At 45.1% G+C, this 26,956-nt stretch overlaps 1 protein-coding gene across 1 annotated transcript in view; it reads left to right on the forward strand.

Annotated features, from left to right (window-relative positions):
• The window catches only part of LOC141098572 (cytochrome P450 2C5-like), a 150,970-nt gene that overhangs the window by 41,201 nt on the left and 82,813 nt on the right, over positions 1 to 26,956 (forward strand). Inside the window, exons 6-7 of the mRNA XM_073586478.1 lie at positions 11,258 to 11,434; positions 17,479 to 17,620. Of these exons, the coding sequence (XP_073442579.1) occupies positions 11,258 to 11,434; positions 17,479 to 17,620 (319 nt within the window). The remainder of the gene's footprint in view (positions 1 to 11,257; positions 11,435 to 17,478; positions 17,621 to 26,956) is intronic.

Genomic DNA, 26,956 nt, shown 5'->3' on the forward strand with positions numbered 1-26,956 from the left:
CATTGTGGTATCCGGGCTACAGTAATGTCAGCTGTTGCCCAGTACAGCCACTGGCACTTTTACCTTCAGCTGCTTATCTGGGTTCCAGTAACGTCAGCTGGTTCTCAGTAGAGTCAATGGCTTAGGTCCCTCCTTTGTGTTTTTCGAGTTCCAGTAACGTCTGCTGGTCCTTGGTAGTGCATTCTGGCACAGGTTACCTCCTGCTTAGTTATCGGCCTCTGGTAACGTCAGCTGGTGCCCGTTAGTTCCATTGGCTCTTATGCTGATTTCTGCTGCCTATACGGGTTCCAGACTCACCAGCTGGTTCTCTCAAGTTCCTGTGCCTACTGTTACTTCTGCGTATTTCCTCTGGGTTTGGGACATTCTGCGACCAGCCAATAGCAGGATAACCATAGACAGAGGTTTAGGAAGCAGTAGGAGCAGATGTACATGAACCAAAAGCAGAATATCAATATGCAGAATTACTGAATAACAGTAATATAATCAGCACAAGAAGGCTAAGCATGGTTTAAAGGGAGTGTATCCGTTCCTCCACGTGCTGCTTCTGGAAACTCCCTGCAAAGCAAGGTGAGCTGAACGCAGACACATGTCAGTCAAAGGGCATATTGACACCACCACCGGCAGTTTTAATTTAATAATGTAAAATCACTAACCCTAACCCTAACTATCCCTAACCCCTAACCCTTACCCTACTAACCATAAACCCTAACCTTACCCCAACTAATCCTAACCCAAAGCAAAAACACCGCTGTTAAGAAGACGTTTTCCTGCTACAGCTTTCGCTCTGTGCATTTTTCTAGCGATTTTTTGCTCCTCTGCCTCTGCAAACTCCTTCCCCATTATCCTGAGGTGTTTCCCCTCCATTTTAGCCATTATATAGCACTGTAGTGGTCATTTTGTAATTCCGATTTTTTTTTTTCTCCCATTGACTTGCATTGATATTGGAAATCGGAAATTCCGATATTTTTTCAATATCGGAAATCGGAATTCCGATACAATATCGGGCAATATCGCTCATCCCTACTCATGGCTTCATTTAGATGCCAGGAAAAACACAAGTTTTCCCAGATGAAGTCACATCAGAAAAATGCAGGCGGTTGTTTTGCTGAGATAGCATAGCCAGTGTCTTGCCAACGTTCATGTCTACTCTGCCCCCAATGTCTCTGTATCAAAACTGTTGTAACAGTAGCAGTGGGCGATGTACTCATCTGTTGCTCCCCGACACCTTACATGAAAGTGGGGTCCTGGCTGGGTATGTGGGCTTGTGCTGTGAAGGCGTTACACTGGTGCAGGCCGCATGATATTGCTGGTTTCCCAGGACCAAATGTTTCACCAGTTCTTCGAAAACTAAGTTTTACTGAACAAAAGTCTGATGACAACTATATACATGAGTTAGCGGCACATTTCTTCTCATACGTTTCAATATCACTGAGCATCTCTATACATATTCTCTTCACTTCTTTTACTTCTCTGGTTCCAGTTTTCACTATTCTCACTTGGTTCTACACAACCCAGTTTAGTACCCCATTACAGTCCATAAAAGTCATCTTTCCTCCTGAGGTTCCTTGATTTTTTTCTTTTAAAGGGATAATTCCAATATGGCTGAAACTTACTTGTAGGTTATTGACACATAAGGAACCTTACCCGGGACACTCACTTCATTCTACATTCTGGTCCATCTAGTACAAAGACCTGTCTCACTCAGTGTCGTAGTCCTCCAGTCAGTTTGCTGACTCTTTTCACCTTGATCACATTGTAGCTCAGTCAACTCTTTCCTTCACTTCTGGTTTTCAGAATCTCGCTATCTTATAATTTAATCTATCTCAGCTAAGGTACACCCACGAATTGCAGCACAAACTGGACCTTAGGTCCTTTTCTGCCACTCACTCAGCCTTGACTACATTTTTAAGCAGAAACTGTGTCTGTCCCCTGCACTAGCCTCTCCCACTATGGGTTAGTGTGGCGCCCCTGAGGGTCCAGTCACCACAGAGGTACTGCACCTCACCCAGAGGTGTGGTATCCCACAACCAGGTAAGGTGGAGACGCCCGACCAGATTCCAACACCCACATCCCACACACACCAGTAGTGTAGCAGAGCACCCTTTATGGCCCCTGCTTGGAACACGAAGAGTGCTGGGAGGTGGGCGGTGCGTAGTTTGAGAGTGGGAGCAGAATATAAAGCAAGGAGAGATCCCTCTGAGAGAGGGAAGGAGAAGGACGGGTCTGCAGCAGCTCTACAGATTAGAGGCTGGTGGATGGATTGGACTAAAGGAAAGCTCTCTAAAGGAAATTAGGTTCTTCTGGGATGCGGTTAGAGCATATTCCCCGTGGGTCCCTTATCCACGCTGACTACAGGTCAGGTGGAGGAAGAAACTGGTCACAAAGGGAATGGCCCCTAGCCTAGCTGGCGTACCTCAGGGTGCTACTAGCAAGCCGATAGCTTTGGTTACTTTATGGACCATTGCCCCTACCGTGGTTAGTCCGACTGGAAAGGCATCTATATAGGATCACAGAAATGGAAGATTACATGTTGTCTGACAAGATTTACAGCTGATGGCCCAGAAAGATAACTGTGAAGTGCTGGAAGGAAAGAGGAAGTAATAGCAGCATAGTGTGTGGAGACGGCCAGGACAGGTACATTCTGACAGGGAAAGCTGGAAGGGTATACTTCATCTTATCTGGACATTTGTTGGACCTCTCGCCTGGAGGACGCAGCGCCGAAGCGGGCACCTGTACTGCAGACAGACTGTGAGCAAAGCCTTTGGAACTACATGTGATTGTGTCATCTGCATTATTTCTGCGTCTTCAACTCAGCTCTGCTACATCCTCCACTCCACACTGCCTCACCATCTACAAACTCATCTCTACTGCCCTGGGACTACAGCTCTACCTGTGGAGAGCTTTAACAACTCTGCTGCACCATAACATCTTAACATCTGTCCAGGGGCGTAACTAGAACTGATTGGGCCCCATAGCAAACTTTTAAACGGGGCCCCCTCAAAGACACACCCCCTCAAAGACACACCCCCTTCAAGATGCACCCCCTTCAAGACGCACCCTCTTACCGATAATGCATACTAGGGTCACATTAGGATCGCGGCGGAGCTGCTTACCTGACCTCTGCCGCGAACCCTGGCCTGAATTCCGCTGTGTACAGAGTGGCGGGGCCCTTGACAGGACTATGTAATAAAAGAGAACACTGTAATTAACAAGAATACACTATGTAAGAGACAGCACTATACATAACAGCAGAGGAAGCTATATAATAAGGGACGGCACCATATATAACTAGAGGATGGTACGTAATAAGGGATGGTGTTATACATAATAAAGGAGGAAACTATGTAACTAAGGATGGTGTTATACAGAATTAATGAGTACACTATATACTAAGGGACTGTGTTAGACATAGTGAGTACACTATATACCAAGGGACTGTGTTAGACACAATAAGCGATAAGAAAGTCTTCCTCCACCTCCCCCTGTTCCTAAGGCCATTATAAGTCCCCCTTCCTCCAATTCCAATCCTCCACACCCCTCATTGTCCTCCTCCCCTCGCATCCAATTATTGTCCTCTCCCCCACTCCATCATTGCCCTCTTCACCACCTCCATCATTTCCTCCTCCACCACCACCACCATCATTGCATTCTCCCCCACCACCCCATCATCATTTCTTTTCCCTACCACCCCATCATTGCCCTCTCCATCACCCCCATCATTGCCTTCTCCTTCACCCCATCACTGCCTTCTCCCCATCACTCCCATCATTGCCTGCTCCATCACCCCAACACTCCCATCATTGCCTTCTCCATCACCCCATCACTGCCTTCTCCCCATCACTCCCATCATTGTCTGCTCCATCACCCCCATCATTGCATTCTCCATCACACCATTACTGCCTTCTCCCCATCACTACCATCATTGCCTGCTCCATCACCCTATTACTCTCATCATTGCCTGCTCCATCACCCCAATACTCCCATCATTGCCTTCTCCATCACCCCATCATTGCCTGCTCCATCACCCTATCACTCTCATCATTGCCTGCTCCATCACCCCAACACTCCCATCATTGCCTTCTCCATCACCCCATCACTGCCTTCTCCCCATCACTCCCATCATTGCCTGCTCCATCACCCTATCACTCTCATCATTGCCTACTCCATCACCCCAACACTCCCATCATTGCCTTCTCCATCACCCCATCACTCCCATCATTGCCTTCTCCCATTACCCCCTCATGACCTTCTCCCATTACCCCCTCATTGCCTTCTCCCATTACCCCCTCATTGCCTTCTCCCATTACCCCCTCATGGCTTTCTCCCATCACCCCAGGCATCATCATGGCCTTCTCTCCCCATCGCGGTCTTCTCCTCATATCCCCATCTCCTCCAGGGCCAGGCTAACCTACACACACACAGACATACATACACACACACAGACAGACAGACATACACACAGACAGACAGACATACACACACATAGACATACATACACACACAGACAGACATACACACATACACACACAAAGACATACACAGACATACATACACACACACAGACATACATACACACATACATACACACACACAGACATACATACACACATACATACACACACAGACATACATACACATACATACATACACCACCTCTCTCCTCTCCTCTCACCTGTCCGCAGCATCGCCCGCGCTTCCTCGCTTACACAGCAGCGGCCGCTGAATGATGACGTCATTCAGCGGCACTCCTGTGTCAGACAGGAAGCGTGGCCTCCGGGTAGGAAGCAGGACGGACCCTTGCAGCTCCGCTCCTGGCTCTTGCTATTTTCTCTTGGATCGCAGCACCGGTTGAACAGGCCGCAGCGGTATGTCTGCCCATTTGCACTACCGGGTAGTGCCGTTCGGAGGCGGGGACCCGGGCCCCTATATGGGCCGGGCCCCAAAGCAACCGCTTCGGCTGCTACCCCGGTAGTTACGCCCCTGCATCTGTCCCAGAGAAGCAACACTGCAGCGCTGGTCACTCTGACCACAACACCACAGGTGGTGTCACAAATCTCTTCATAAACTTTATTCTAATCAATACCGCCATTTTACATGACCGCCTGGAGCCACGGACCGGGTCACTGCCACTGTGACATATCCCTTTAAGAGAACCGGCCAGGTACCGAGTATCACACGGTCCCTGGGGCGCATCATTTTGGTGTCACGAACAGGATGACGAAGCCCAGTGTCACCGGGTCCTGTGTGCTGAAGATTTGATGCTTTTGAAACTGTCTGAAAATGTGCATAAGAACGAATGTAATGGACTGTGAAAATGACCACCAGAGCAGTGCAGAGAGGTGTGTCATTGTGGGTGGCACCTAGAAAGAGGTGAAAACCATCCTGGGCCTCCCCTGCCTATATTTTTATGCTACAGCGTCATGGCCGACGCCCAGAAGACTCCGGGTCCTAGCCGGGTAGGGTGGCAAGGGGAAGAGACGCCACCCCCAAAAGGAGGAGAGAAGCTCAGCGGCGGGTATAAAAGCCAAGAAGAAGCCACTACCCCAGGCAGCCATGATGGAGAGTGGACGGAGGCCTGGAGAGCGCGGTGGAGAAGAACAGCTCTCCCTCGGCGCAATCATCATAGGCTCTGGCCCGCTGGAAGTCATGGACATGGAGCAGCTGGAGGAAGAACTCGCCCAGCTGAATAACAGCCTGCAGCTGCGGCAGGCCTTGCTGGAGGAGCGGAGGCAGCACGCCCAGGAGGGGTCTGCTGAGAAGGTACCCTCACCACCAGTACCACCTGCTGCTGAACCGGAATTCACATCGCCCATACCTGCTGCCGCCACCACTGCACAGGCTGCATCACAATCAGCTCCTGTTGCCGTCACTGCTGCAAAGGCCGCGTTACCGCCAGTACCTGCTGCTGCCACCGCGGCGCAGGCCTCCTCACCGGCACCCGCTGCTGCCACTGCCTCGACCCCTCCGCTGGAAGCCACCGCCCTCACCCAGGAGGCACCGCCATCCGCTCCTGAAAGCGGCCCTCCAGCCTCAAAGCCTGCAGACTCTTCATCCGTCCTGTTGCTGACACCCACAGAGTCGCCGTGTGACCATGGAAACACAGGTACCGCCGCTGCCCCTGCACCCTGGGAAGCCCTATCAGGTCCGGTTGAGTCCCCGCCTGCCCCAAAACCTTGGCAGATAGTACTAGACATCGCCTGGGATCGTGAGACAACCCCCAGTGGGGGATCACTGGAGCCTGCCGCTGTGCCGCAGCCGTCCTCCATAGGCAGAGGCTGTTGGGATGACATCACCCGGGAGGAGCTGGAGGCTATGGCCCAGGGATACCCCTTATCCAATGAGGAATACTGCCAGCAGCAGATCCGGCAGCTCACAAGAGAGGAGAGAGCAGGAGGTTGGCCATACTAGATCGAGACCTGGAGGAAAAGCATCAGACCCGTGCGGAACGGTCGGCACGGCGTGACCCTGTCGGGTGGGGTAGAGTTCTGAACTTTAACCTGGATAAGGGGTTCGGGTTTATTCAGGATGCCCAGGAGATCTCTGACTTGTTTGCTAGCTGCCGAGACGTGAAGGCACATCTCACCAAGGGGCATCTCCTTTACCTGCCACCAGGGGGCACGCGGCTGGAACGCTTTGTGCGCCGCATACCAGATGAATTTGTGGCGGCATATGAAACCCAGTGGGCACCCAGATCATCGGTAGCCCCTAGAGTCACCCCTGCAGCTCTACCAATGGAAGCAGCCACCTCCATGCCCACAGCAGCAGCAACACCCGCTGCACCCTGCCAACAAGCTGCGGGAATCTCAGCACAGGCTGCCATCTATAAAGCTTCATCAGGATGAGCTCTCCTGGAGGAGTACCTCAAAAGTGTTATGCCGCCAGGGAGTGGACACCCTACAAATCTACCGTGGAAGCAGAAGAAAAAGCCTGCTTCATTCACCCCAGGAGGTTGACATCAATGACGTTTTAAAAAAGTTTATAAGCAGTTACCCAGGAGGGTATTGGCAAAGTTTTTGCCTCGTTTGTTTGTGTTTGCACAATTTTGCCAACTTTGCACAGGTTTCCCAGTTTTCAATTAAAAAATAACTGCTGAGATCATGAACTAGGTATGATCTTAAATCTCTTCATTGTATATAGTTCTGCACCTCTTCAGGTGCTCTCTCTTGGTTTTACGTAAACCAGTGAAAAATAAGAACTCATTATTGTACAACTACCTCAGACCTGAACAAAAACCCGTTGGGTGTGGCCGAAGACAGGGTCTAAAAGGGAAGAGCAGTTATGTCCTGCAGCCCACCCAGGACCACCGTTGAAGGTTTAGAGTGGGTCTTCCACCAGCCAAAGGACACTTGAAGATACTCCGGCTGGGACAGTATCTATTACTTGCCAAATATAATTGCAGTTCAATAAAGCACTTTATATTATTATGAGTAATGTCTAATAAAAATGTTGATAGCAGTATATAGTGATAGCATTAGAAGCAAATTTTCTACAGAATATAGTACAGTAGTTATTTTTAATAAAAATGTAAGGTTTATAAATAAAGATTTAGGACAGGTGACAAACCATAGTTAGTGGTTGTCACCAGGTAGCACTTAGAGTCACAGATAGTATAAATAGGAATAGTTGGTAACGTTTAAACTGAAAGTACCTCTCTTTAGGAGATGTTTGATAGTATTGTCTATATTGTTACCTACCGATAGTAATGTTTCAAAAATATTAATTTTTGTATGTTCCTCTGTAACATCTTATGCTTCATTTTCAGCCCGTGGATGTTCTGGGTTCAATGGGGGGGGGGGGGGAATGTGGTGCCCCAGAGGGTCCAGTTGCCACAGAGGTACTGCACCTCACCCAGAAGTGAGAGGTGTGGTATCCCACAACCAGGTAAGGTGGAGACGCCCGACCAGATTCCAACACCCACATCTCACACACACCAGTAGTGTAGCAGAGCCCCCTTTATGGCCCCTGCTTGGAACACGAAGAGTGCTGGGAGGTGGGCGGTGCGTAGCTTGAGAGTGGGAGCAGAATATAAAGCAAGGAGAGATCCCTCTGAGAGAGGGAAGGAGAAGGATGGGTCTGCAGCAGCTCTACAGATTAGAGGCTGGTGGACGGATTGGACTAAAGGAATGCTCCCTAAAGGAAAGAAGGTTCTTCTGGGACGCTGTTGGAGCATACTCCCCGTGGGTCCCTTATCTACGCTGACTACAGGTCAGGTGGGGGAAGAAACTGGTCGCAAAGGGAACGGCCCCGAGCCTAGCTGGCGCACCTCAGGGTGCTACTAGCAAGCCGATAGCTTTGGTTACTTTATGGACCAATGCCCCTACCATGGTTAGTCCGACTGGAAAGGTAGCTATATAGGATCACAGAAATGGAAGATTACATGTTGTCTGACAGGATTCGCAGCTGCTGGCCCAGAATGATAACTGTGAAGTGCTGGAAGGAAGGAAGGAGTAAAAGCAGCATAGTGTGTGGAGACGGCCAATAAAGGTACATACTGACAGGGAAAGCTGGAAGGGTGTACTTCATCTTAACTGGAAATTGTCTGGACCTCTCGCATGAAGGACGCAGCACCGAAGCGGGCACCTGTACTGCAGACAGACTGTGAGTAAAGCCTTTGGAACTACATGTGATTGTGTCATCTGCATTATTTCTGCGTCTTCAACTCAGCTCTGCTACATCCTCCACTCCACACTGCCTCACCATCTACAAACTCATCTCTACTGCCCTGGGACTACAGCTCTACCTGTGGAGAGCTTTAACAACTCTGCTGCACCATAACATCTGTCCCAGAGAAGCAACACTGCAGCGCTGGTCACTCTGACCAGAACACCACAGGTGGCATCACGAATCTCTACATAAACTTTATTCTAATCAATTCCACCATTTTACATGTCCGTCTGGGGACACGGACCGGGTCACTGCCACTGTGACATATCCCTTTAAGACAACCGGCCCGGTACCGAGTATCCCATGGCCCCTGGGGCGCGTCACTAGTCACAACACTTAACCCTTCTCACTGCTTATTGCTGGGCAGAACTCAGCTTCCTAACAGTCCAGTGCAGAACACTACATGCATCAAAACACAATTCACATTACACCTCACCCTCACAATAGTATATGACATTATACACATTACTCACTACATTTTACGCAACACTGATGTCTTCAAGGGGGAACAGGGCAATATGTCCATCTCCTTACACTGTGAAGAATGTACATGCTGCTACTTTAATCCAATTTTCTTATCTTGAAGCAATTAAAAGAAGTGTAGGACGTAACAAGTACTCAGATATGCCATTTCGTCAATGCTATGCACTATGGGTATTTTATAGGACACTTATTTTCAGGTGGGTTTTGGGTGGAATCTGCCTGAAAAAGACGTTCCATGCATATTATCCCGCGTTAGGATTAGCACTTAATGGTTCGGGTCAGGAGACCTGCGACTGGCAACACGTGTGAATCCAGCTTAAAGGGGGTTTTACACATAGCGATATCGCTAGCAACATCGCTATAACGTCACCGATTTTGTGACGTAGCAGCAATATCGCTAGCGATATCACTATGTGTGACACTTACCTCCGACCGGCTCCCCCGCTGTCCATCGCTGATGGCGCGAGATCGGCTGGCTCCATTTCTAGTCGTCAGCTTCCTGCTGGGCTTCCTGTGGCGCTGACGAGCGACGTGTGGACGCGGGCGGGAGGACGTGTTCATCGCCGCGTCAGAAAAGTAAGTATCGTCCACTATATCGCTGCTGCATCACTTTGAGATTGGGGCTGCTCTCCTTAGTGCCGCGCTCACCTACAGATACATATGGGTATGATTTTGTCTCTATTTATCTATTTACACATTATTTTTCTATTTGGAGTGTGTTAGCTCTGTTTTCTCATAGTGAGGGCCTATATACTATATAATGAATGTCTCTCTTTGAGATTCTTTGCTTCATCTCTTATCACCCATTCTGTTATATATAGGGTGTTAGTAGCGGTTACCACATATGAGCCCTGTATGAGCAATTTGTTCTTTGTCTGTATTTTGTACATTTTGTCTTAAGAGTCTGTTACAATAAAGTGACCTTTTTATTCTATTTGCGGTCTTTATCTCCGTATTGTTTGTAGGATTTAAATTATTGTGGAGGTTCCGTAGTTATTTATATATCCTCAATGAAGGTATATTTGCCTATATGAGTGATGGGTGTGTATCAGTGGTATATATTCTCATCACTTTGAGATCTGCCTGTTTGGCAGCTGACTAGCGATCATTTAGCGATGCACCAGCGATCCTCACCGCATCATATCGCTGGTCGGGATCGCTGGTGCATCGCTAAATGTAAAAGGGCCTTAAGACTGTGTTTACCTTTAAGTGCTTGAAAAGTTTTAAATAAATTCCTAGGAGACCTCTGAATGTTGCACATTTATTACCAAGACAATAAGAGGCTTTTTCATCCTTGAGATTTTCGATGAATCAAATTTTGTTAATGTTAATAAAACAGGCAAACTTAAATTAATTGCTAATTTTCACTAATAGTTAAATATTTAAAAGATCGTAAAAAAAATAATGTAAAAAAGAAAAAGCATATATAAAGTAAAGAAAAAGAATTTCTTACTTAACATTCCTCACCTCTAGTTTCCCCTCAAAAATAAAATAAAAGTTTAATGCAGATTTCAAATGTAACTATGAATATGTTATCACAGAAAGAATTTGCTGACTTTTTTGTTTCCACCGTAGCTCAATTAATAATAAAATATATAGGCTTGAAATTGATCTGAATAATAAAAATATATATTTTTTGGGGACCCAATTGACTACAAACACACGTACCATATGTTTAAACAGAGGAAAAAAACTACTTTACTGCTTCTGTCTTCTTTCCATGTTCCTTGACAATCTATGACAGCCAGTGCACAAAAATTAGTCCAACCTATTGTAAATTTATTAAATTATTAAATAGTTTTTCTTTGAAACAAATGATTTAATGGGTTAAAATACAGTACAAGAAAACACCACCTACTTTTTAAATCAGCTTAAATAATTGGTGGACTGATTTGGTCAATGAGAAAGACCAGGGAAAGATTATTCCCATTCATTGTTTTTCAGTTTCTTAACTTTAATGTTCGGTACATGAGATGTCTGAGTTTCATGGGTGATAAAAGTTCTTTCTCAGATATCTAAGCTTTGATTGTTGAATAACTCGCAGTTTCTGTGACTTTTTAAACTTTGTTTCATATATATGATGGAATAATGTGACTTTTTGTATTTAAAGCTATACAACAGTTATCCCTCACTGGTTGGCTGGCTGCCAGGGAGCCATAGAACAATGACCAAAAACTATACTGAGCTGCAAAAGTTTGTAACGGAGACCTTCACAAGAAAGCAGAGAGAACTGGATGTGAACAATCAGAGAAACCTTATTGATTCATTCCTTGCAAAGCAACAAGAGGTATGGTATGCTAGTATTTAAAAGGGGTCTGCTAGCAAATTTTGAACCTGCAAAATGCTAACCATTCAGAATAGGAGAGCAGTAGAGGTGCCAAAAGGGGTATTTCCATCTCCAAGATCTTATATTAGTAGTAACAATAATAATATTAGCAAATACCCGCAATGAGAAACGTAGTATAAATCTTCTGATAAGCTGTGTCGCTTACCCCATGTCCAGGGCATTACAGTAGCTTAGGTATCCTTGGTTGCAACCACTAACAATTAACTGTCACTACATGATAAGTCGAAATTAGTGAAGAGCGAGCAATAAAATTCCCGGGTGCGCATTACTCGCATCAAACAGTGCTCATCCGGATTAAGGAGTATAATGGGAAACTCAAGCATTTTTCCAGCACACCCTCCTATGATGTCCACGGGGCAGTAAAATTGCTAACATGGCTGGCTGGAACCAGTTCTCAAGTGGAATGGGAACAGCATGGGGAAAATGCCTGGATGCATCTCTGACTCTCAGGTTGCTGATGTGAACAATGTTGTCAGAGCATTATTCCACTTTTACAGACTGACAGTGAAACATACAAAGCCAAGCATAAAATGGATATTACAGGAAAAAAATGTTAAAAAATGTTCTTTCCTGTATAATGACTTGTATATAAGGCAAAATCAAAAATTGAAAAAAAAATAACTCACCTCCTCCACCCCTTAGACTAAGCATACATTTATTCTTAGCTATCTAATAGGATGACAACAGCCATCCAGACCTGCATCTCAACACAAGAACCACTCTGGAGTAATCCCTGGACATTGAAATCATCGTCAGTGACAAAGTGAGGGGCTATGTCCCCCATGTGGCCTCAGGATATTGACTCTTCTAAGATTTCTGCTCACACAGTTTGAATGCATCTGCGGGACCCTTTTTTCAGAGATGATGCCCCCTCAACCCTCAAAAAGTTGAAAGGGTCTTCAGTAGAGATGGATAGTCAAGCTGGGATATCAGACAGTCACCTCTGTAGCTGTGATGCCATCCTTTCTATAGTTAATCATTTTTATAGGGCCATCAGAGTCAGTGGGGTGGCTAGAGGGAGAAATCGGGCAACTGTTCCCCAGAGAAACCACATGTGGCAATTTCCCTTGCCATTCCTATTCCCATGCACCTCTTTACACCTATAAATTGTTTACTGTTCATGTTATTTTTTATCCTCCTCCTCCTCCACCATATCTATAGTCCTCATGTGAACCTCAAACAGTTTTTAGAGGGCCATCAGAGGCAGTGGGGTGACTAGAGGGAGAAGGTGGCCAACTGTTGCACCCATTTATGTAAGTCAGCTACAGCTGCCGCTTGTCTGAGAGTGCTGCAGCAGCACTTGCAAGTGCTAGCTCCCTGACTGGTTTGCGACCTGCCAACACGCTGGAACTCAACATTGAATATGTGCTTGACAAGGCTTTGTAAGATATCCACATTAGAAGAAATGACGGGTCCTGATAAAAGTGCAGCAGCGCGAAATGGCCGTAGTCCGTACTTTGCACATATCTCCTGTGCCAATGCCTTTTATTCCTGAATAAAGCCTGCAATACTGGAACGATGAGTGCCATCCGTAATTTCTTCTAATGTGGAGTTTCGATTTTTTTTTCCTATAGATTGAGCACCTGTTCCATTTGGGGTCGTGTGGCGTTAAAAATTGGCGTGTGTTTGACCTCTTGGAATCAAGATTGAGGTATAAGTGGTGCAGCGGTGCTAAGAGATTTCTTTCTTGTTTGGAACATACAGCTTTGTAAGATATAATGGGCAGTAGTTGAATACCAGGTTCAACATGACCATCGATATTCCACTTAGCCTCCGCACATAACAAATAATGAGTGGCCATGGATGCATGACATCTGTGAGGAAACAACCAAGATGGTGAGTGGCGATGTCGCCATAATCAGTATAATAATCTTACATATCTACTCAGGATCCAAGAGGTAATGTTACTCCTTGCATAGAATAATAATATGCAAATTGCCTCTTCAGAGAGGAAGAGGACTAGAATTCTAGTGCCACCTTGGCTTTTATCCTAAGTCATGTGACAAGGCTCGTTGGAAAGTCAATATTGACTTTTAGGATTGCTACTTCCTATAGGTGGCACTAGAGTTCTAGTCCTCTTCATCTCTAAAGAGACAATTTGCATATATCTACTCCAAGGCTCCCTGCTCACAATTAAAGAGGAAGATTGGCAGATGGACCAGGCAGAGATGAAGGAAGAAAGTACACCGGATGCTTCATGCTTGTCATTCCCCTGTCCATGAGGCAGGCATGCATATGCTCAGCTCTGCAACTGTCATTGTATATTCGCAAGCACCATCATTAACCACTTCCATTTTCTTGTCCCAATGCAGCTTTAAGCTGTCCCTACCACAGGCCTTGAAACACAAAAAAATCCCTGCCACCCACCCAGCCACTGGCTAAATGGTCACATTTAAAGGCTTGTCCTGGAAATCTTGCCTTTCTGGCTTGTGGACTCTTTGGGTTTCCGCAACCTCATGGCGGCGTACATCTCTCAGTACTGGGACCCCATCCACCACCAGCACGTGTCTCATAACAACATCCATGCCATCACGAATGCAGCTACTGTGAATGTCCTTCTAATGACCGACATGTGGACAGATCTTGTAGATAAGAATGCCCAATTTCTTTTACTACTGCATCCTTATGCACACAAGGATGGACAAAGTAGGGGAGACATAACCAAAGGACTCTAAACAGGATAAGAATTGCAGAAACCTGATTCTGAATTGTCCCTGCCTGACTGCAGAGTTTGGCACCCTAAAGTTACCTAATGGCACCCCCACTGAACGTCAGCTAGCCCAGAATTTTAGTAAGGCCACCAGTTGGCCCTCACTCATATATTTGGTAGGGCCCTCAGGTTGCCCTCTACCATGCATTTTAGAGGGCCTTTGTGTGGCCCTCTGCCATAAATTTGGGAGGACTCTAGGATGGCCCTCTACCATTAATTTGGGAGGGCCCTAAGGAAGCCCTCTATGATAAAATTTGAGAGGGCAATCAGGTACATCTCACTCAATTTTGGGATTGAGAGACCCTTTTTTACTATTTCAAAAAGGTGTAATTACTGTAGGTATCATTTTTGGGCAGATCATCAGTTGATAGTGTAGCAATTATTCTAAACTATCTGTTTCACTGGCTTTTTGCTAAATTTTTCAAATTTTTTTGCCAGCAGAATTACTGAAATGTTAGAAGGAGGAGAGGGAGAAGGAGATGGAGAGTCCTTCTCCTTGTGGGAACAGGGAAGTCTTGACTGTTGGAGTCTGGCAGACGTGGCTAACTTTATGTACAGCTGTGTCTCCCGAGACCCATGTGTTATATGCATTTTGGACAAAATTGATTACTGGTTGTTCATCCTTCTCGACCCACGCTTCAAGTAGAACTCATAAATACACTCTTAAATTTTGGAGGGCCAGCAATCAGCCCTAACTTGTGAATAAATTATTTTGGATAACAACAAATATGCTCATCCATGAGACCTAGATTCCTGTCACACATTGCAGGGGCGTGCTGAACACCAATGCAGCCGGCCAATCACAATAATGCCAGTAGCAAAAATAGCTGTTGCATTTCCATGATTGTCAGGTAATCCTCCCATGTTTATTGGCTGAAAAACAGCGGTGAAAAGTGCTGGATAGGCAGTCAGGTATGGCGGATGAGTATATCGAGTACCAAAATACTTGAACCTCAAACGAATAACAAGCAGTACCGAGCACGTTCACTCATCACTTGTCTTAACTATGGATACCTAAGCTACTTCAATGCCCTGCACATGCGGTAAATGACACAGCGAATCAGAAGAACTATACTACATTTCTAATTGGAGGTATTTGTTAATTTTACGACGTCTACTACATATTGACATATGATCTTAGAGAAGGAAATACACCTTTAAACATACAATTTAGTACTGTTTTAGCATTAGCATGAATTTGAAAGTTAAGTCTTACCGTAGCGAGCACAGCTCCGACAAGTGCTCTGGTGGGCGGTTCTCATGTCCGAAGTGCTCTCAGATCTCTTAATTAAAGGCTCCACAAATCATGCCATCTGCTTTTGAGTGATTATTGTAGGGCATAAATGCTTAAATGCATGTATAACTGAAAAAAATAGTACAGGAAGGTATGATTAAAGGAACTCTGTAAGCACAGTGTGACTGTTAAAACCAGGTACAGGCGCTCGGTGCTTCTTAGCGAGGCCAATAATAATAATAATAATAATAATAATTGTATTTCTATAGCGCCAACATATTCGGCAGCACTTTACATTATAGAGGGGACTTCTACAGACAAAAGACATTACAGCACAGCATAGCAATAAACACATAGATCAAAACAGATACCAAGAAGAATGAGGGCCCTGCTCACAAGCTTACAATCTATATGGAAAAAGGGGAAACACCAAAGGTGGATGGTAACAATTGCTTTTGTTGTTTTTATTGTTTGGACCATCCCTAGTGTAGGAATCAGGTGTTCCTGTTGCTGCATGAACCAGTTAACAGTCTAAATATGTAACAGTACAGACACAGAGGGCTATTAAATGCATAAAGCATGTGAGAACATGATGCGAGGAACCTGGTTATGGTAAAAAATTTAGAAATGAGCCACACAGGGATATTTACGTTAATGCATTGAGGCGATAGGCCAGTCTGAACAAATGGGTTTTTAAGGCACGCTTAAAACTGTGGGGTTTGGGGATTAATCGTACTAGCCTGGGTAGTGCATTCCAAAGAATTGGCGCGGCACGTGAAAAGTCTTGGAAACGGGAGTGGGAGGTTCTGATTAATGAGGATGTTATCCTCAGGTCATTTGCAGAACGGAGGGCATGAGTAGGGTGGTAGGCTGAGATGAGGGAGGAAATGTAGGGTGGTGCTGAGCCATGGAGAGCTTTGTGGGTGAGGGTAATAAGTTTATACTGAATTCTGAAGTGGATGGGTAGCCAGTGTAAGGACTGGCACAAGGTAGAGGCATCGGTATAATGATTGGTGAGGAATATGATCCCAGCTGCAGCATTCAGCATGGATTGGAGAGGGGAGAGTTTGGTAAGAGGGAGATCGATAAGTAATCACTTATATACCCCTTCCCACCTGCTTCGTTTCCATCTATCTCCACCTTAAAGCTGTCAATCAAAAAGAGGGATATGGAGATTTAGGGTAAGTAAGTGGAAAGGTGTATTTAACTGATTGGCCCAGCCGTTATACACTGAATGGCGGGACTTAGTTTGAACAGTTATTCTGTGCTGTTAGGAGACCCTCTAAGAAGCAGGTCTCCGATTACCCCTGTTGGTCACAATTGCCTTCAGACTGCCTTTGCAGAAGCACTCCTTTAAAAGTGTTTTTTTTCTTTTCATATAATGCTAACTATTAATATTTTAGCAGTATTTTTTTTATTTCATCCCATCCCATCTCAATTACATTGATATATTGTAAAACTTTTAATATGGGCATCATGTGATTTCCTGTATGAAGCTAGTCCAGTGCCTGCTCTAATACGTAGGCAAGAAGTCACAATCTAATATGCTGTGACCTACTGGATGGCCCAATCACATATCAAATTTTTTCTTGAGACTCTCAGACCCTTCCCTACCCAAAACTACCTTCCTTGTAGCTTTTTTTCCCCACACCATCTATTTCATTTCTGCTAATGCATTGTGCACGGAAACTTCAGTGTATCCTAGAAGATGCAGTTTCAGATTGCTCTCCCTATTTTTATGCCTTACAATGAGCAAGTTTTTCACACTATATGATGCAAGAAAGAGTTGTCATGTTTTGACAACCCATCCTTCCTATCTATTTATAGGGAGTAGCTATTTATAGGGAGTAAGCAGCAAACTGATGAATGCAGGCTGCTGGTTGTGGGGTACAGTCAATGGAACTTTCAGATTATATGTTACAAAGTTATTATAATGTTAATACTAAGTATTGTTCTGCAGATCATCTTAAGCTTTAAGTTGCATAATTCATTTCAGAAAATAAAATCATTACCTAAACTGTACATTTATATCTTACAAAGGATAAGCCAGAATCTTTGTTATACTTTCACAATAAAAACTTGGTCAGACTTGTGGGCAACCTATTTGCTGCTGGAATGGAGACCACATCGACCACTCTGCGATGGGGCCTTTTGCTAATGATGAAATATCCTGAAATCCAAAGTACGTAAGTAATATAAAATTGTAGCTGAACAATGAACTGAAACAGATACAAACATAGATTTCTGTATTGCATCAATGCAATCATTTTTGGTACCGCAATGGGCACTAAATCGTCCTCGGTTTATTAATTTCATTGTATTATCTGAATGCAATTGTAAGTATTATGTACAAGTCGTGAAGAGAACATGGTCATGATACCTGGTGATCAAGTATATGACTCATAGGTATCTGTGGACTGATGCCATCGGTGGCTTTCATCCTAAGATACGAAAGTGAATGGTGCCAAATTTTGATTTGATATAATAGCATAATATAAATTATACAAATCATACCAGCTATAAATATTTCAGAAATGAAAGTCAAATTTGTGGAGCTGCCACGCTTTCAATGTTGCTCTATTGCAATGGTAGTTAAACGTATTTGTTACCTCTCTTCTGTGCACGTCATATCCTGAAATGAGTGGAGTGAGATTGCCAGCCTTGAAAGGGGAAATAAACAAACAAAAACAAAGCATAACATCATTTTCTGATATTTCTGATAATTCTATTGGATAAGTTTATGCTATAGAGGATGGAATTGATCCTTTGAAAATTTAATTTTAGTCGAATTTCCTAATAGTCACAGATACCCACAAATTTGAACAGTTTGCAATTTGATTCATGCTTATTGGTCAAAATAAAATGCTCGACACCATTTCACATACTGCTGAAGAGTAAAATATATGACATGACGGACCAGATGTTTTTTCTGCTGGTGCATCAAGTTGGTGTGCAAGCAGATAGCATAATTTTTTCTACTTACTTTATCTGACCAGTTGTCATAGTCCAGTGTGCAGGGAAATTGCAATCCAAATATTCATGTGACGATGAGAAAAAATAGAAAAAAGATATTTCCATCTCCTGGTAAAATTTCTTTAAACTGTATTCCATCGTAGATTAAAAAGTATCCGTCTGATACAAAGCAGAAATGCAGAAAGCTATGCATTTCAAATAGATGCAACCCTTCTTTGTTTAATCTACAATGGAATAAAGTTTAAAGAAATTTTACTAGGCGCTGGAAATATCTTTTTTCTATTTTTTCTCACCAGCAGATAAAACATTAGCAAATGTTGTTGCTCTACATATACAGTCAGGTTCAATTGTACCTGTACCGTGTCTTTTCTCAAATAGATACCCTAAGCTCCAATCCCATGTACTTCTGGCTCAGCAAATTGAACCAGTGGAAAGCAGTGACACAGTGTTAGGAGCTGGGATTCTCACTCTGCACAAGGCAGATCCCAAGCCTTATCTCCCTCTGTGGTCCCCCAATCAGCTTTGACCATAGTGGGTGCTACTCAGCAGAGATGTCTGTCTCAGCGTCTTGCTCAGACTCGTGCAGTGCGCTTTGTTACTGCTGGCTCTTCAGCTTCAGCTATAGTAACTAGAAATAGGCAGCACGAATAGAAATTCCTGAGGCTAAGTCTGGGAATCACCCTACTGGGCATTATCGTGAGGTGGCGACCTCTCATTGGTGACCGGTCGTTAGCTGCTCCGGTGATGTGTCCCGGATTGGTCCACGAGTAAGGTCCTGTCCGACTGGCCGACTGAACCTAAGCGCAGTCTATAAAAGAGTCTTTGGGGCGCCTGGAGGCGTGCTAAGATCATTTGTGGTCGTGTGTGTGTGGGTGGAGATTTTGCTGCTCTGTCAGCGTGTGTGAATGTCTAGTTTTACCTAGAGAGGCAGGTTTTTCCTTGGCTTGGCCTAGCGCCTATCTTGACCATGTGTGCTGTTAGCATGGGCTATTTACAGGGCACAGTAAAACCCTCGTGCTTTAACCCTTTTGTTTTGGGAATATCACACACTTAGTTAGCTGAGCTTGGTACTCTTATTTTTGCGCCACTCAGTGGAGCTCAATTAGTTAGTTGTATTTTTGTTGCCACTCGGGGTAAGCTGAGCTGGTATTCCTTGGCCAATGCTCACCCCTCTGAGAAGCTATCAGAGTAGGGTAATCTGCACTCAGTCCACAAAGGGTGATGTTTAACCCTGTGTTTTCTGGTGATCGCTTGACGCACTGCCCTGCCATTATTACTCACTAGCAGCAGGTTAACATCTCTGCACGGTGGACCCTGGGTTGCAATTGCACTAAATAAGGTAACTAATAAAGTGTTATCCACCAACCCTAACACACAGATTGCTATGAGCAAGATTGAGAGAGACCGGTCACTTTCACAGCCAAGTAGACCAGGTCATGTAACATAAGTTATAATTGCCTCACTCATTCACTTAAAAAAAAATTGCAAGGGTAGGTAGGGTCATAGTGCACAGTCACAGAAAGGCGAATTTACCAACTTTGATACAAAGGGTTTCTTGTGAAAAGCTTTCACTTCATTTAGTAAAGCAAAAAGCAATTGAGAATCCCCTAACAAGGATGATTTTTGCACCACTCCATGTGAAAAGGCTTTAGCTTCTTTTATTTGCTCTGCCTGTGCATGAACAACAGCAAGGCAAAAAATTTCCCTCCAAAAGTGGATAATGTCTGAATAACTTTTTACAATTTAAGTGGCCTATAATGTCTCATAATGCAGTGAGTTCTTTGGCTGTTTACTAGTGATGAGCAAGTATACTCGCTGCTCTGGTTTTCCCGAGCATGCTCGGGTGATCTCTGAGTATTTGGATGTGCTCGGTGTCATGCTCCAGTCCAGAGTTTATTTTCTGCTGTCTTCACTCTGGACTGCATGCGGGGGTTAATCTCCTCAGCCTCATTCTGGAGCTAGCTGGGCTATTTCAGTCTCACACAGCCTGCTCACCAGTGTTAGTGATAGCTCAAGCTTCCAGTTTAGAGCCTCTGACCTTGTATCTTGGTGATCCTCCTGCCTTTGACTGGTATCCACGTGCATGACCCAGACTGGTCTCTGACCCCGTCTCTTGGTATTCGTCTCTGCTGCTACGTTCCCTCTCTGGCATTTGACTCCCCGGCTTGTACCCCGACCACGTATTTCGCCTCACGTTTTTGGACCCCATGCTCATGTTTTGGCTTTCTGACCCTCGTCTTGGTATTTTAACTACGTGTATTGCTGCTCCTTCTGGTACGTCTGCTCCTGATAATTTCTGACTCGGTTTGCCTGACCATTCTGTTTCATTACCTGTCGCACCTGTGCTGTTGCTCAGTGTTGCTACTCTTAGTGTGTAATCTCTCTTCCCTCACCAGCTCCCCCTGGTGGAGGTTTCACTACATTATCAGTAACCCATACATTTAAACGGGATTTTGCACTTTTTTTTTCTCTGGTCATAGATCCGCTGCTTAATTTGGCATATCAAGTGTCCAGTTTGACACAGATGGTGCAGGACTTTTCTGTGAATTATCAGTCCCTTGTCATGTCTCATACCCATTTACAGAAAGAACTGACTGAGACTATTAAGACCATGCAGGGAAACACCTCTCATATTGTGAGTTCACCTGGTGACTCTGTAGATGTTATTTTGCACCCTCCTGAACCCTTGTTAAACTTCCTGACTAGAGATGAGTGCCTTTGCCTTTTTTAGGGTTGAGTCGGGTTTCATGAAACCCGACTTTCGCAAAAGTCGGGTTGAACGAAATCGGCCGACTATAGCGAAAAGTCGGAGGCCGACTGAAACACAAAACCCAATGCAAGTCAATGGGGAAGCAAAGTCGTCAAGGAGTGGAGGACAGTAAACACACCTACAGTGCCCATTTCAATGCCAAAAACATCAATTCTTATTACTCAAGCATGTCAACCTTAATTTACTTCATAATAATAGTTACGCATTGAAAACTGGGGTTATTTTGCTAAAGTTGTGGGGGGGTAGGGCTGGCTCCAGGTTTTCGTGTGCCCTGGGCCAAAGAGTGTCAGTGAGCCCCTTTAACACATACCACAACTCATGATGCTCCGATACGGCACAGAAATATAGGTATAGTACAATGACACATACTTCACTGCTTACATGATATGACTGATCTATTTTAAATTGTACAATAGCTTAAAAAAAGGACAGTATATTTCTCCATACAGTATTATGGCCACCACATTGTGCACCATACAGAATAATGAGACCCATATATTTCTCCATACAGAATAATTGGTCACATATAATGTTACATACAGTATATGATGAGTTCCACATAATGCTACAGTATATGATGGTCCCCATGGACGATGCTCCAGTGTGTCCCAAATAATGCTCCATATATAATGGGCCCCATTTGTAATGCTCCAATGTATAATGTGCTCCATAGATGCTGCTCCATTTTCTGATCTGCCCCATTTAGAATGCTCAAGTATATGATGAGCCCCATGGATGATGCTCCAGTGTCTTATGGGCCCAAATAATGCTCCATATATAATGGGCTCCATTTCTAATGCTCCAGTGTATAATGTGGCCCATAGATGCTGCTCCAGTATCTGATCTACCCCATTTAGAATGCTCCAGTATATGATGGGCCCCATGGATGATGCTCCAGTGTCTTATGGGCCCAAATAATGCTCCTTATATAATGGGCTCCATTTCTAATGCTCCAGTGTATAATGTGGCCCATAGATGCTGCTCCAGTGTCTGATCTGCCCCATTTAGAATGCTCCAGTATATGATGGGCCCCATGGATGATGCGCCAGTGTTGTATGGGCCCAAATAATGCTCCATATATAATGGGCTCCATTTCTAATGATCCAGTGTATAATGGGCCCTGTAAAAGCGCTCCAGTGTCTGATGTCACCCATCTGGAATATTCCAGTATATGATGGGCCTCATGGATGATGCTCCAGTGTATGATGGGCCCAAATAACGCTCCATATATAATGGGCTCCATTTCTAATGCTCCAGTGTATAATGAGCCCCGTAAATGCTGCTCCAGTGTCTGATGTCCCCCATTTGGAATGCTCCAGTAAATGATGGGCCCCATTTTTAATTAATGCAGGCATGGTATGTGAAAAGAGCTCCATGGAGTAATCTGGAGTGTGTGCTGCTGCATCCTTCACTTTTGGTGTGGGTGAAGGACTCAAGGAAAGGGGTTGCTCCTGACCAGAAGCCTGCACTGACGACTCAGTGCTTGCATGTTTTTAAACTTCAGAAGAGGAGGTGATAGAGCTGGAGGCTGTTTCAGCAATGTAAGCCAAAAACAGATCCTGATGCTCCAGCTTTAAAAGCAGTCTACCTACTCCCAGAAAAGGGAGCCTTACAGGCGTTCCAGAGCTACACCATGACGCAGGCTCAACACCTCTTGCCTTAGCTGCTATTGTGTTTTTGGCACTACCAGCAGATGCAGTACCACCAACATTAGTACCAGTTGGCCCCCCACGCCCACGTCCACGTCCTCTTCCACCATACTTCCTCATGTTTTGGAAAACGGACCAAAAATACCAGCAGATATATGGTACTGTATCAGAAGCGTACAACTCTATACAGTCTAGGGATAACCGTAAATCTCCATATATATTTCATGAGTCATACACAGATGCTCACAGGCTCAGTATGGAGTACACAATAAAATAAAAAGTTGAAAAAGGGTACAGTATCACCAGATACAAGGTATATATAGTATTGTGTAAACATTAGGAATCTCCGAATATATTTCAGGAGGCAGACACAAACGCTCTCAGGCCCAGTATGGATTACACAAGAATATGAAAAGCTGTAAATGGGTAATGTAACACAAGCGTACAGCTGTATACAGTGTTGGGGTAATCTTAAATCTCCAAATATATTTCCGGAGTAACAGACAGATGCTCACAGGCTCATTATGGATTACACCAGAATCTAAATAGCAAAAAAGGTTACTGTATCAGAAGCGTACAGCTGTATACAGTGTTGGCCAAATTTGAAATGTCAGTATACATTTCCGGAGTCACCCTCTGATGCTCACTCAGTCTGGGTTTGACCATAATAAAAAGTGCTGTAAAAAAGGTACTGGATAACAAGATAGCAAGTATATACATATATTATAGGGTACAATTGAAATCTCCATATACATAGTCTTGTAGTCGCTCTAAGACGCTCACTCAGTATGGATTTGACCGTAATACTAAATGTCGAACAAAGGTACTGTATAACAAGATACAAGCTGTGTTTAGTATAGGGTAAAAATTGGTATCTCTGATTCACCGTATATATAGAAGGCGTAAACCACGCACACTTACTCCAAATGGATGATACCGTAATAACAAATTTTGAACAAAGGTACTGTATCAGCACATACCAGGTGTATCCAGTCTAGGGTTAATTGTAAATTTCCGTCCATACTTCCGGAGTCAGACACAGACACTCACAGGCTCACTGTATATTAAACCAGAATTTAAAAAGTAGAAAAAAGGAAAGATATTCGAAGCGTACAACAGTATACAGTGTTGTGGTACTTTTAAATCTTTGTTTACATTTCTATCTCAGTAAGCCAGTCCAGACTCTCCGCTACTGGAAACTACATGGATACAAGTACAGACGGAAAGTTGAGTGTTAGCAGAAATTTGGGAATTACTCATCGCTGGAAAACCTTCCAGTAGATGTTGCAGAGGCGATTCAGACCCTCAATTACTGTGTCTGGGAGACAGCAAAAATGGTTCTTTGTGAAGAAAGGATTGCTTTATCGCAGTAGCGTGGATCACATCACCGTTACTCTTCTCCATCAAATTGTGATCACAGGGAGAGATGTAGACATGGTCCTCACTGCCTATCATGATGTGTCTGGTCATTTTGGAGTGCAAAAGACAGAAGCCACAGGCCGTAGGCGATTCTATTGTATTGGCATGAGAGGAGACATTGAAAAATGGTGGCAGGAATGTCACACGTCTGTGACTATCACAACTGTGAAAGGTGATCATAAAGCACCACTGCATCCGCTTATAAGTTGGCGTCCATTACAAATGGTAGCCATTGATCATCTGAATGTAGAGGCCAGCAAGACAGGCCTTAGCTACATCTTAACCATCATCGACTAATACACCAAATTTCTAGTGGCCGTCCCTGTGAAGGATTTAACTGCCCAGACTACACAGCGGTGGAGCACGGAGAGATAAGTATTGCAACTTGCAAGTGCTGTGGCCATGACCAAGCAGGGGGGGCACACTCGTGGTCGACGGTACTGGCACAGGGCCCCTCAAAGTACGCTGGTGTGTCTGACGGCGAGTGGGCCCCCCACCATCAGAGACACTGTATTGTACTATGAGGGGCCCTGTGTCAGTGCCGTTGGCCATCAGTGGACCCATCCACCTGTTCAGAGCAACGGCACTTGCCAGGATGCGCCAGGTGTTGACCCCAGCCCTTGGGGGGGGGCAGCCCAGTTAGGTAGGTTTAAAAAATGGCATATGTTGATGTGTAGGCTGGACATTCAGCTGCTGCAAATGGCAGAATTGGGCAAGTCCGAGGAAGAGGAGGACAAAAGCGAGGCAGTTTTCTGGCAATATATGAGTCATTAGGGGAAGGTGGGACAAAATCCTATGAAATCCATGCATGGTTCATTTTAATGAAGGTTAGATCATCAACATTTTGGGTCGACAGACAGGTCCTTTTTTCTGTCAGAATTGATCCAGCAGCACTGAAGACTCTTTCAGATAACACACTAGCAGCAGGGCAAGCGAGCTCCTGTAAGGCATAGTGTGCAAATTCAGGCCAGGTGTCCAGTTTAGAGGCCCAATAGTCAAAGGGGAATGACCTGTGAGGGATAACATCGATATGGGAGGAGAAGTAGTTTGTAACCATAGTTGACAACTGCTGTCTCCTGTCACTTTTAATCAACATTAGCAGTCGTGTGAGCGGTACTTGAGAAATCATTCCACAACATGGTCAATAAACCCCTGTCTCCAACACCACTTCAGCTGTGTGCACCACTAACACCTCTACCATTGTGCCAACCACGGCTCGTGGGAGAACCAGCACCGCTGCTGTGTGCTGGGAAAGCCTCAAACAAACGGTTTACCAGAGTTGCTTGTTTGTTAGCCAATATTATCGCTAGGTTCTCCTGTGGCATGATGTTGTATAATTTGTCTTTGTGGGGTGGATCGAGGATGCTGGCCAGCCAGTAGTCGTCATCCTTCATCATTTTGGCAATGTGGGGGTCCCTTTTTAGGATCTGCAAGGCATAATCGCACATGTGGGCCAATGTTCCAGGTGTCAATGATGCACTGCCCGTGGTGGGTGGAGGAGCACTTTCTGGCAAATCCACATCCCTACAGTCACGCACAAACACTGTACCTGACTTTGGAACACCAACATTTTCTCTTGCCCCCTGAGAAGCATCCTCCTGCCCAAAATAATCATCCCCCTCCTCCTCCTCCTCCTCTTCTTCCTCCACCTCATCCAGGACAGTTCCCTGACCAGACAATGGCTGACTGTCAGCAAGGCTTCCCTCCTCCTCCTCCTCCTGTTCCTCCTCCTCTGCTGCAGACGCCAGATCCTTAATGTGCATCATACTTTGCATGAGCAGACACATAAGTGGGATGCTCATGCTTATGATGGCGTCATCTGTGCTTAGCAGCCGTGTGCATTCCTCAAAACACTGAAGGACTTTACAGAGATCTTTCAGCTTTCACCACTGCACACCCGACAATTCCATGTCTTCCCTCAAACTGCCTGCCCGTGTATCCTCCCACAAATGCATTACAGCCTGCCTCTGTTCGCACAGCCTCTCAACCATGTGCAGGGTGGAGTTCCACCTTGTTGCAAGGTCTATGATTAGGCAGTGCTTGGGGAGGTGGAGCAATAGCTGCAGCTTCTGCATACAACTGGAGTGTACGGCCGAGCAACGGATGTGCGAGCACAGTCTACGCACCTTATGGAGCAGTGATGTTAACTCCGGATAATTATTATGGAAGCACTGCACCACCAGGTTCAAAGTGTCAAACTGTGAGCCAGGCAAGGTATGTGTGTGAGTTTTGCTCGGGCTATGGCTGCCACAAAATTATGGCCGTTATCAGTGACTCTCTTCCCTGCCTCAAGATGTAGACTGCCCAGCCATGACTCAGTTTGTCGCTGCAAGTAGTCGGCCAGTACCTCCGTGGTGTGTTTGTTGTCGCCCAAAGACATCATCTTTAACACAGCCTGCCCACGCTTACCACTATCTGTTTGATAGTGGGACACCTCATGTGCAGAACAGCCAGCTGCGGATGGAGTGCTCGAGTGACTGCGCTCTGTGGACGAGCTTTCGCTTATGAAGGAGGAGGAGGAGGGTCGAAAGCCTACAGCCAACTGTTTCCTATACTGTGGGCTAGGCAGCACTGTTCCACCTCCGCTGTCCCCTGTGGAACCTGCATCCACCACATTAACCCAGTGCGCAGTGATGGACACGTAACGGCCCTGGCCATGCCTACTGGTCCATGCATCTGTTGTGAGGTGCACCTTTCCACTCACTGA

The sequence above is a fragment of the Dendrobates tinctorius genome, unplaced genomic scaffold, assembly GCF_039654945.1.
Source record: "Dendrobates tinctorius isolate UK_male_01 unplaced genomic scaffold, ASM3965494v1 ptg000093l, whole genome shotgun sequence".
Taxonomy (NCBI): Eukaryota; Metazoa; Chordata; class Amphibia; order Anura; family Dendrobatidae; genus Dendrobates; species Dendrobates tinctorius.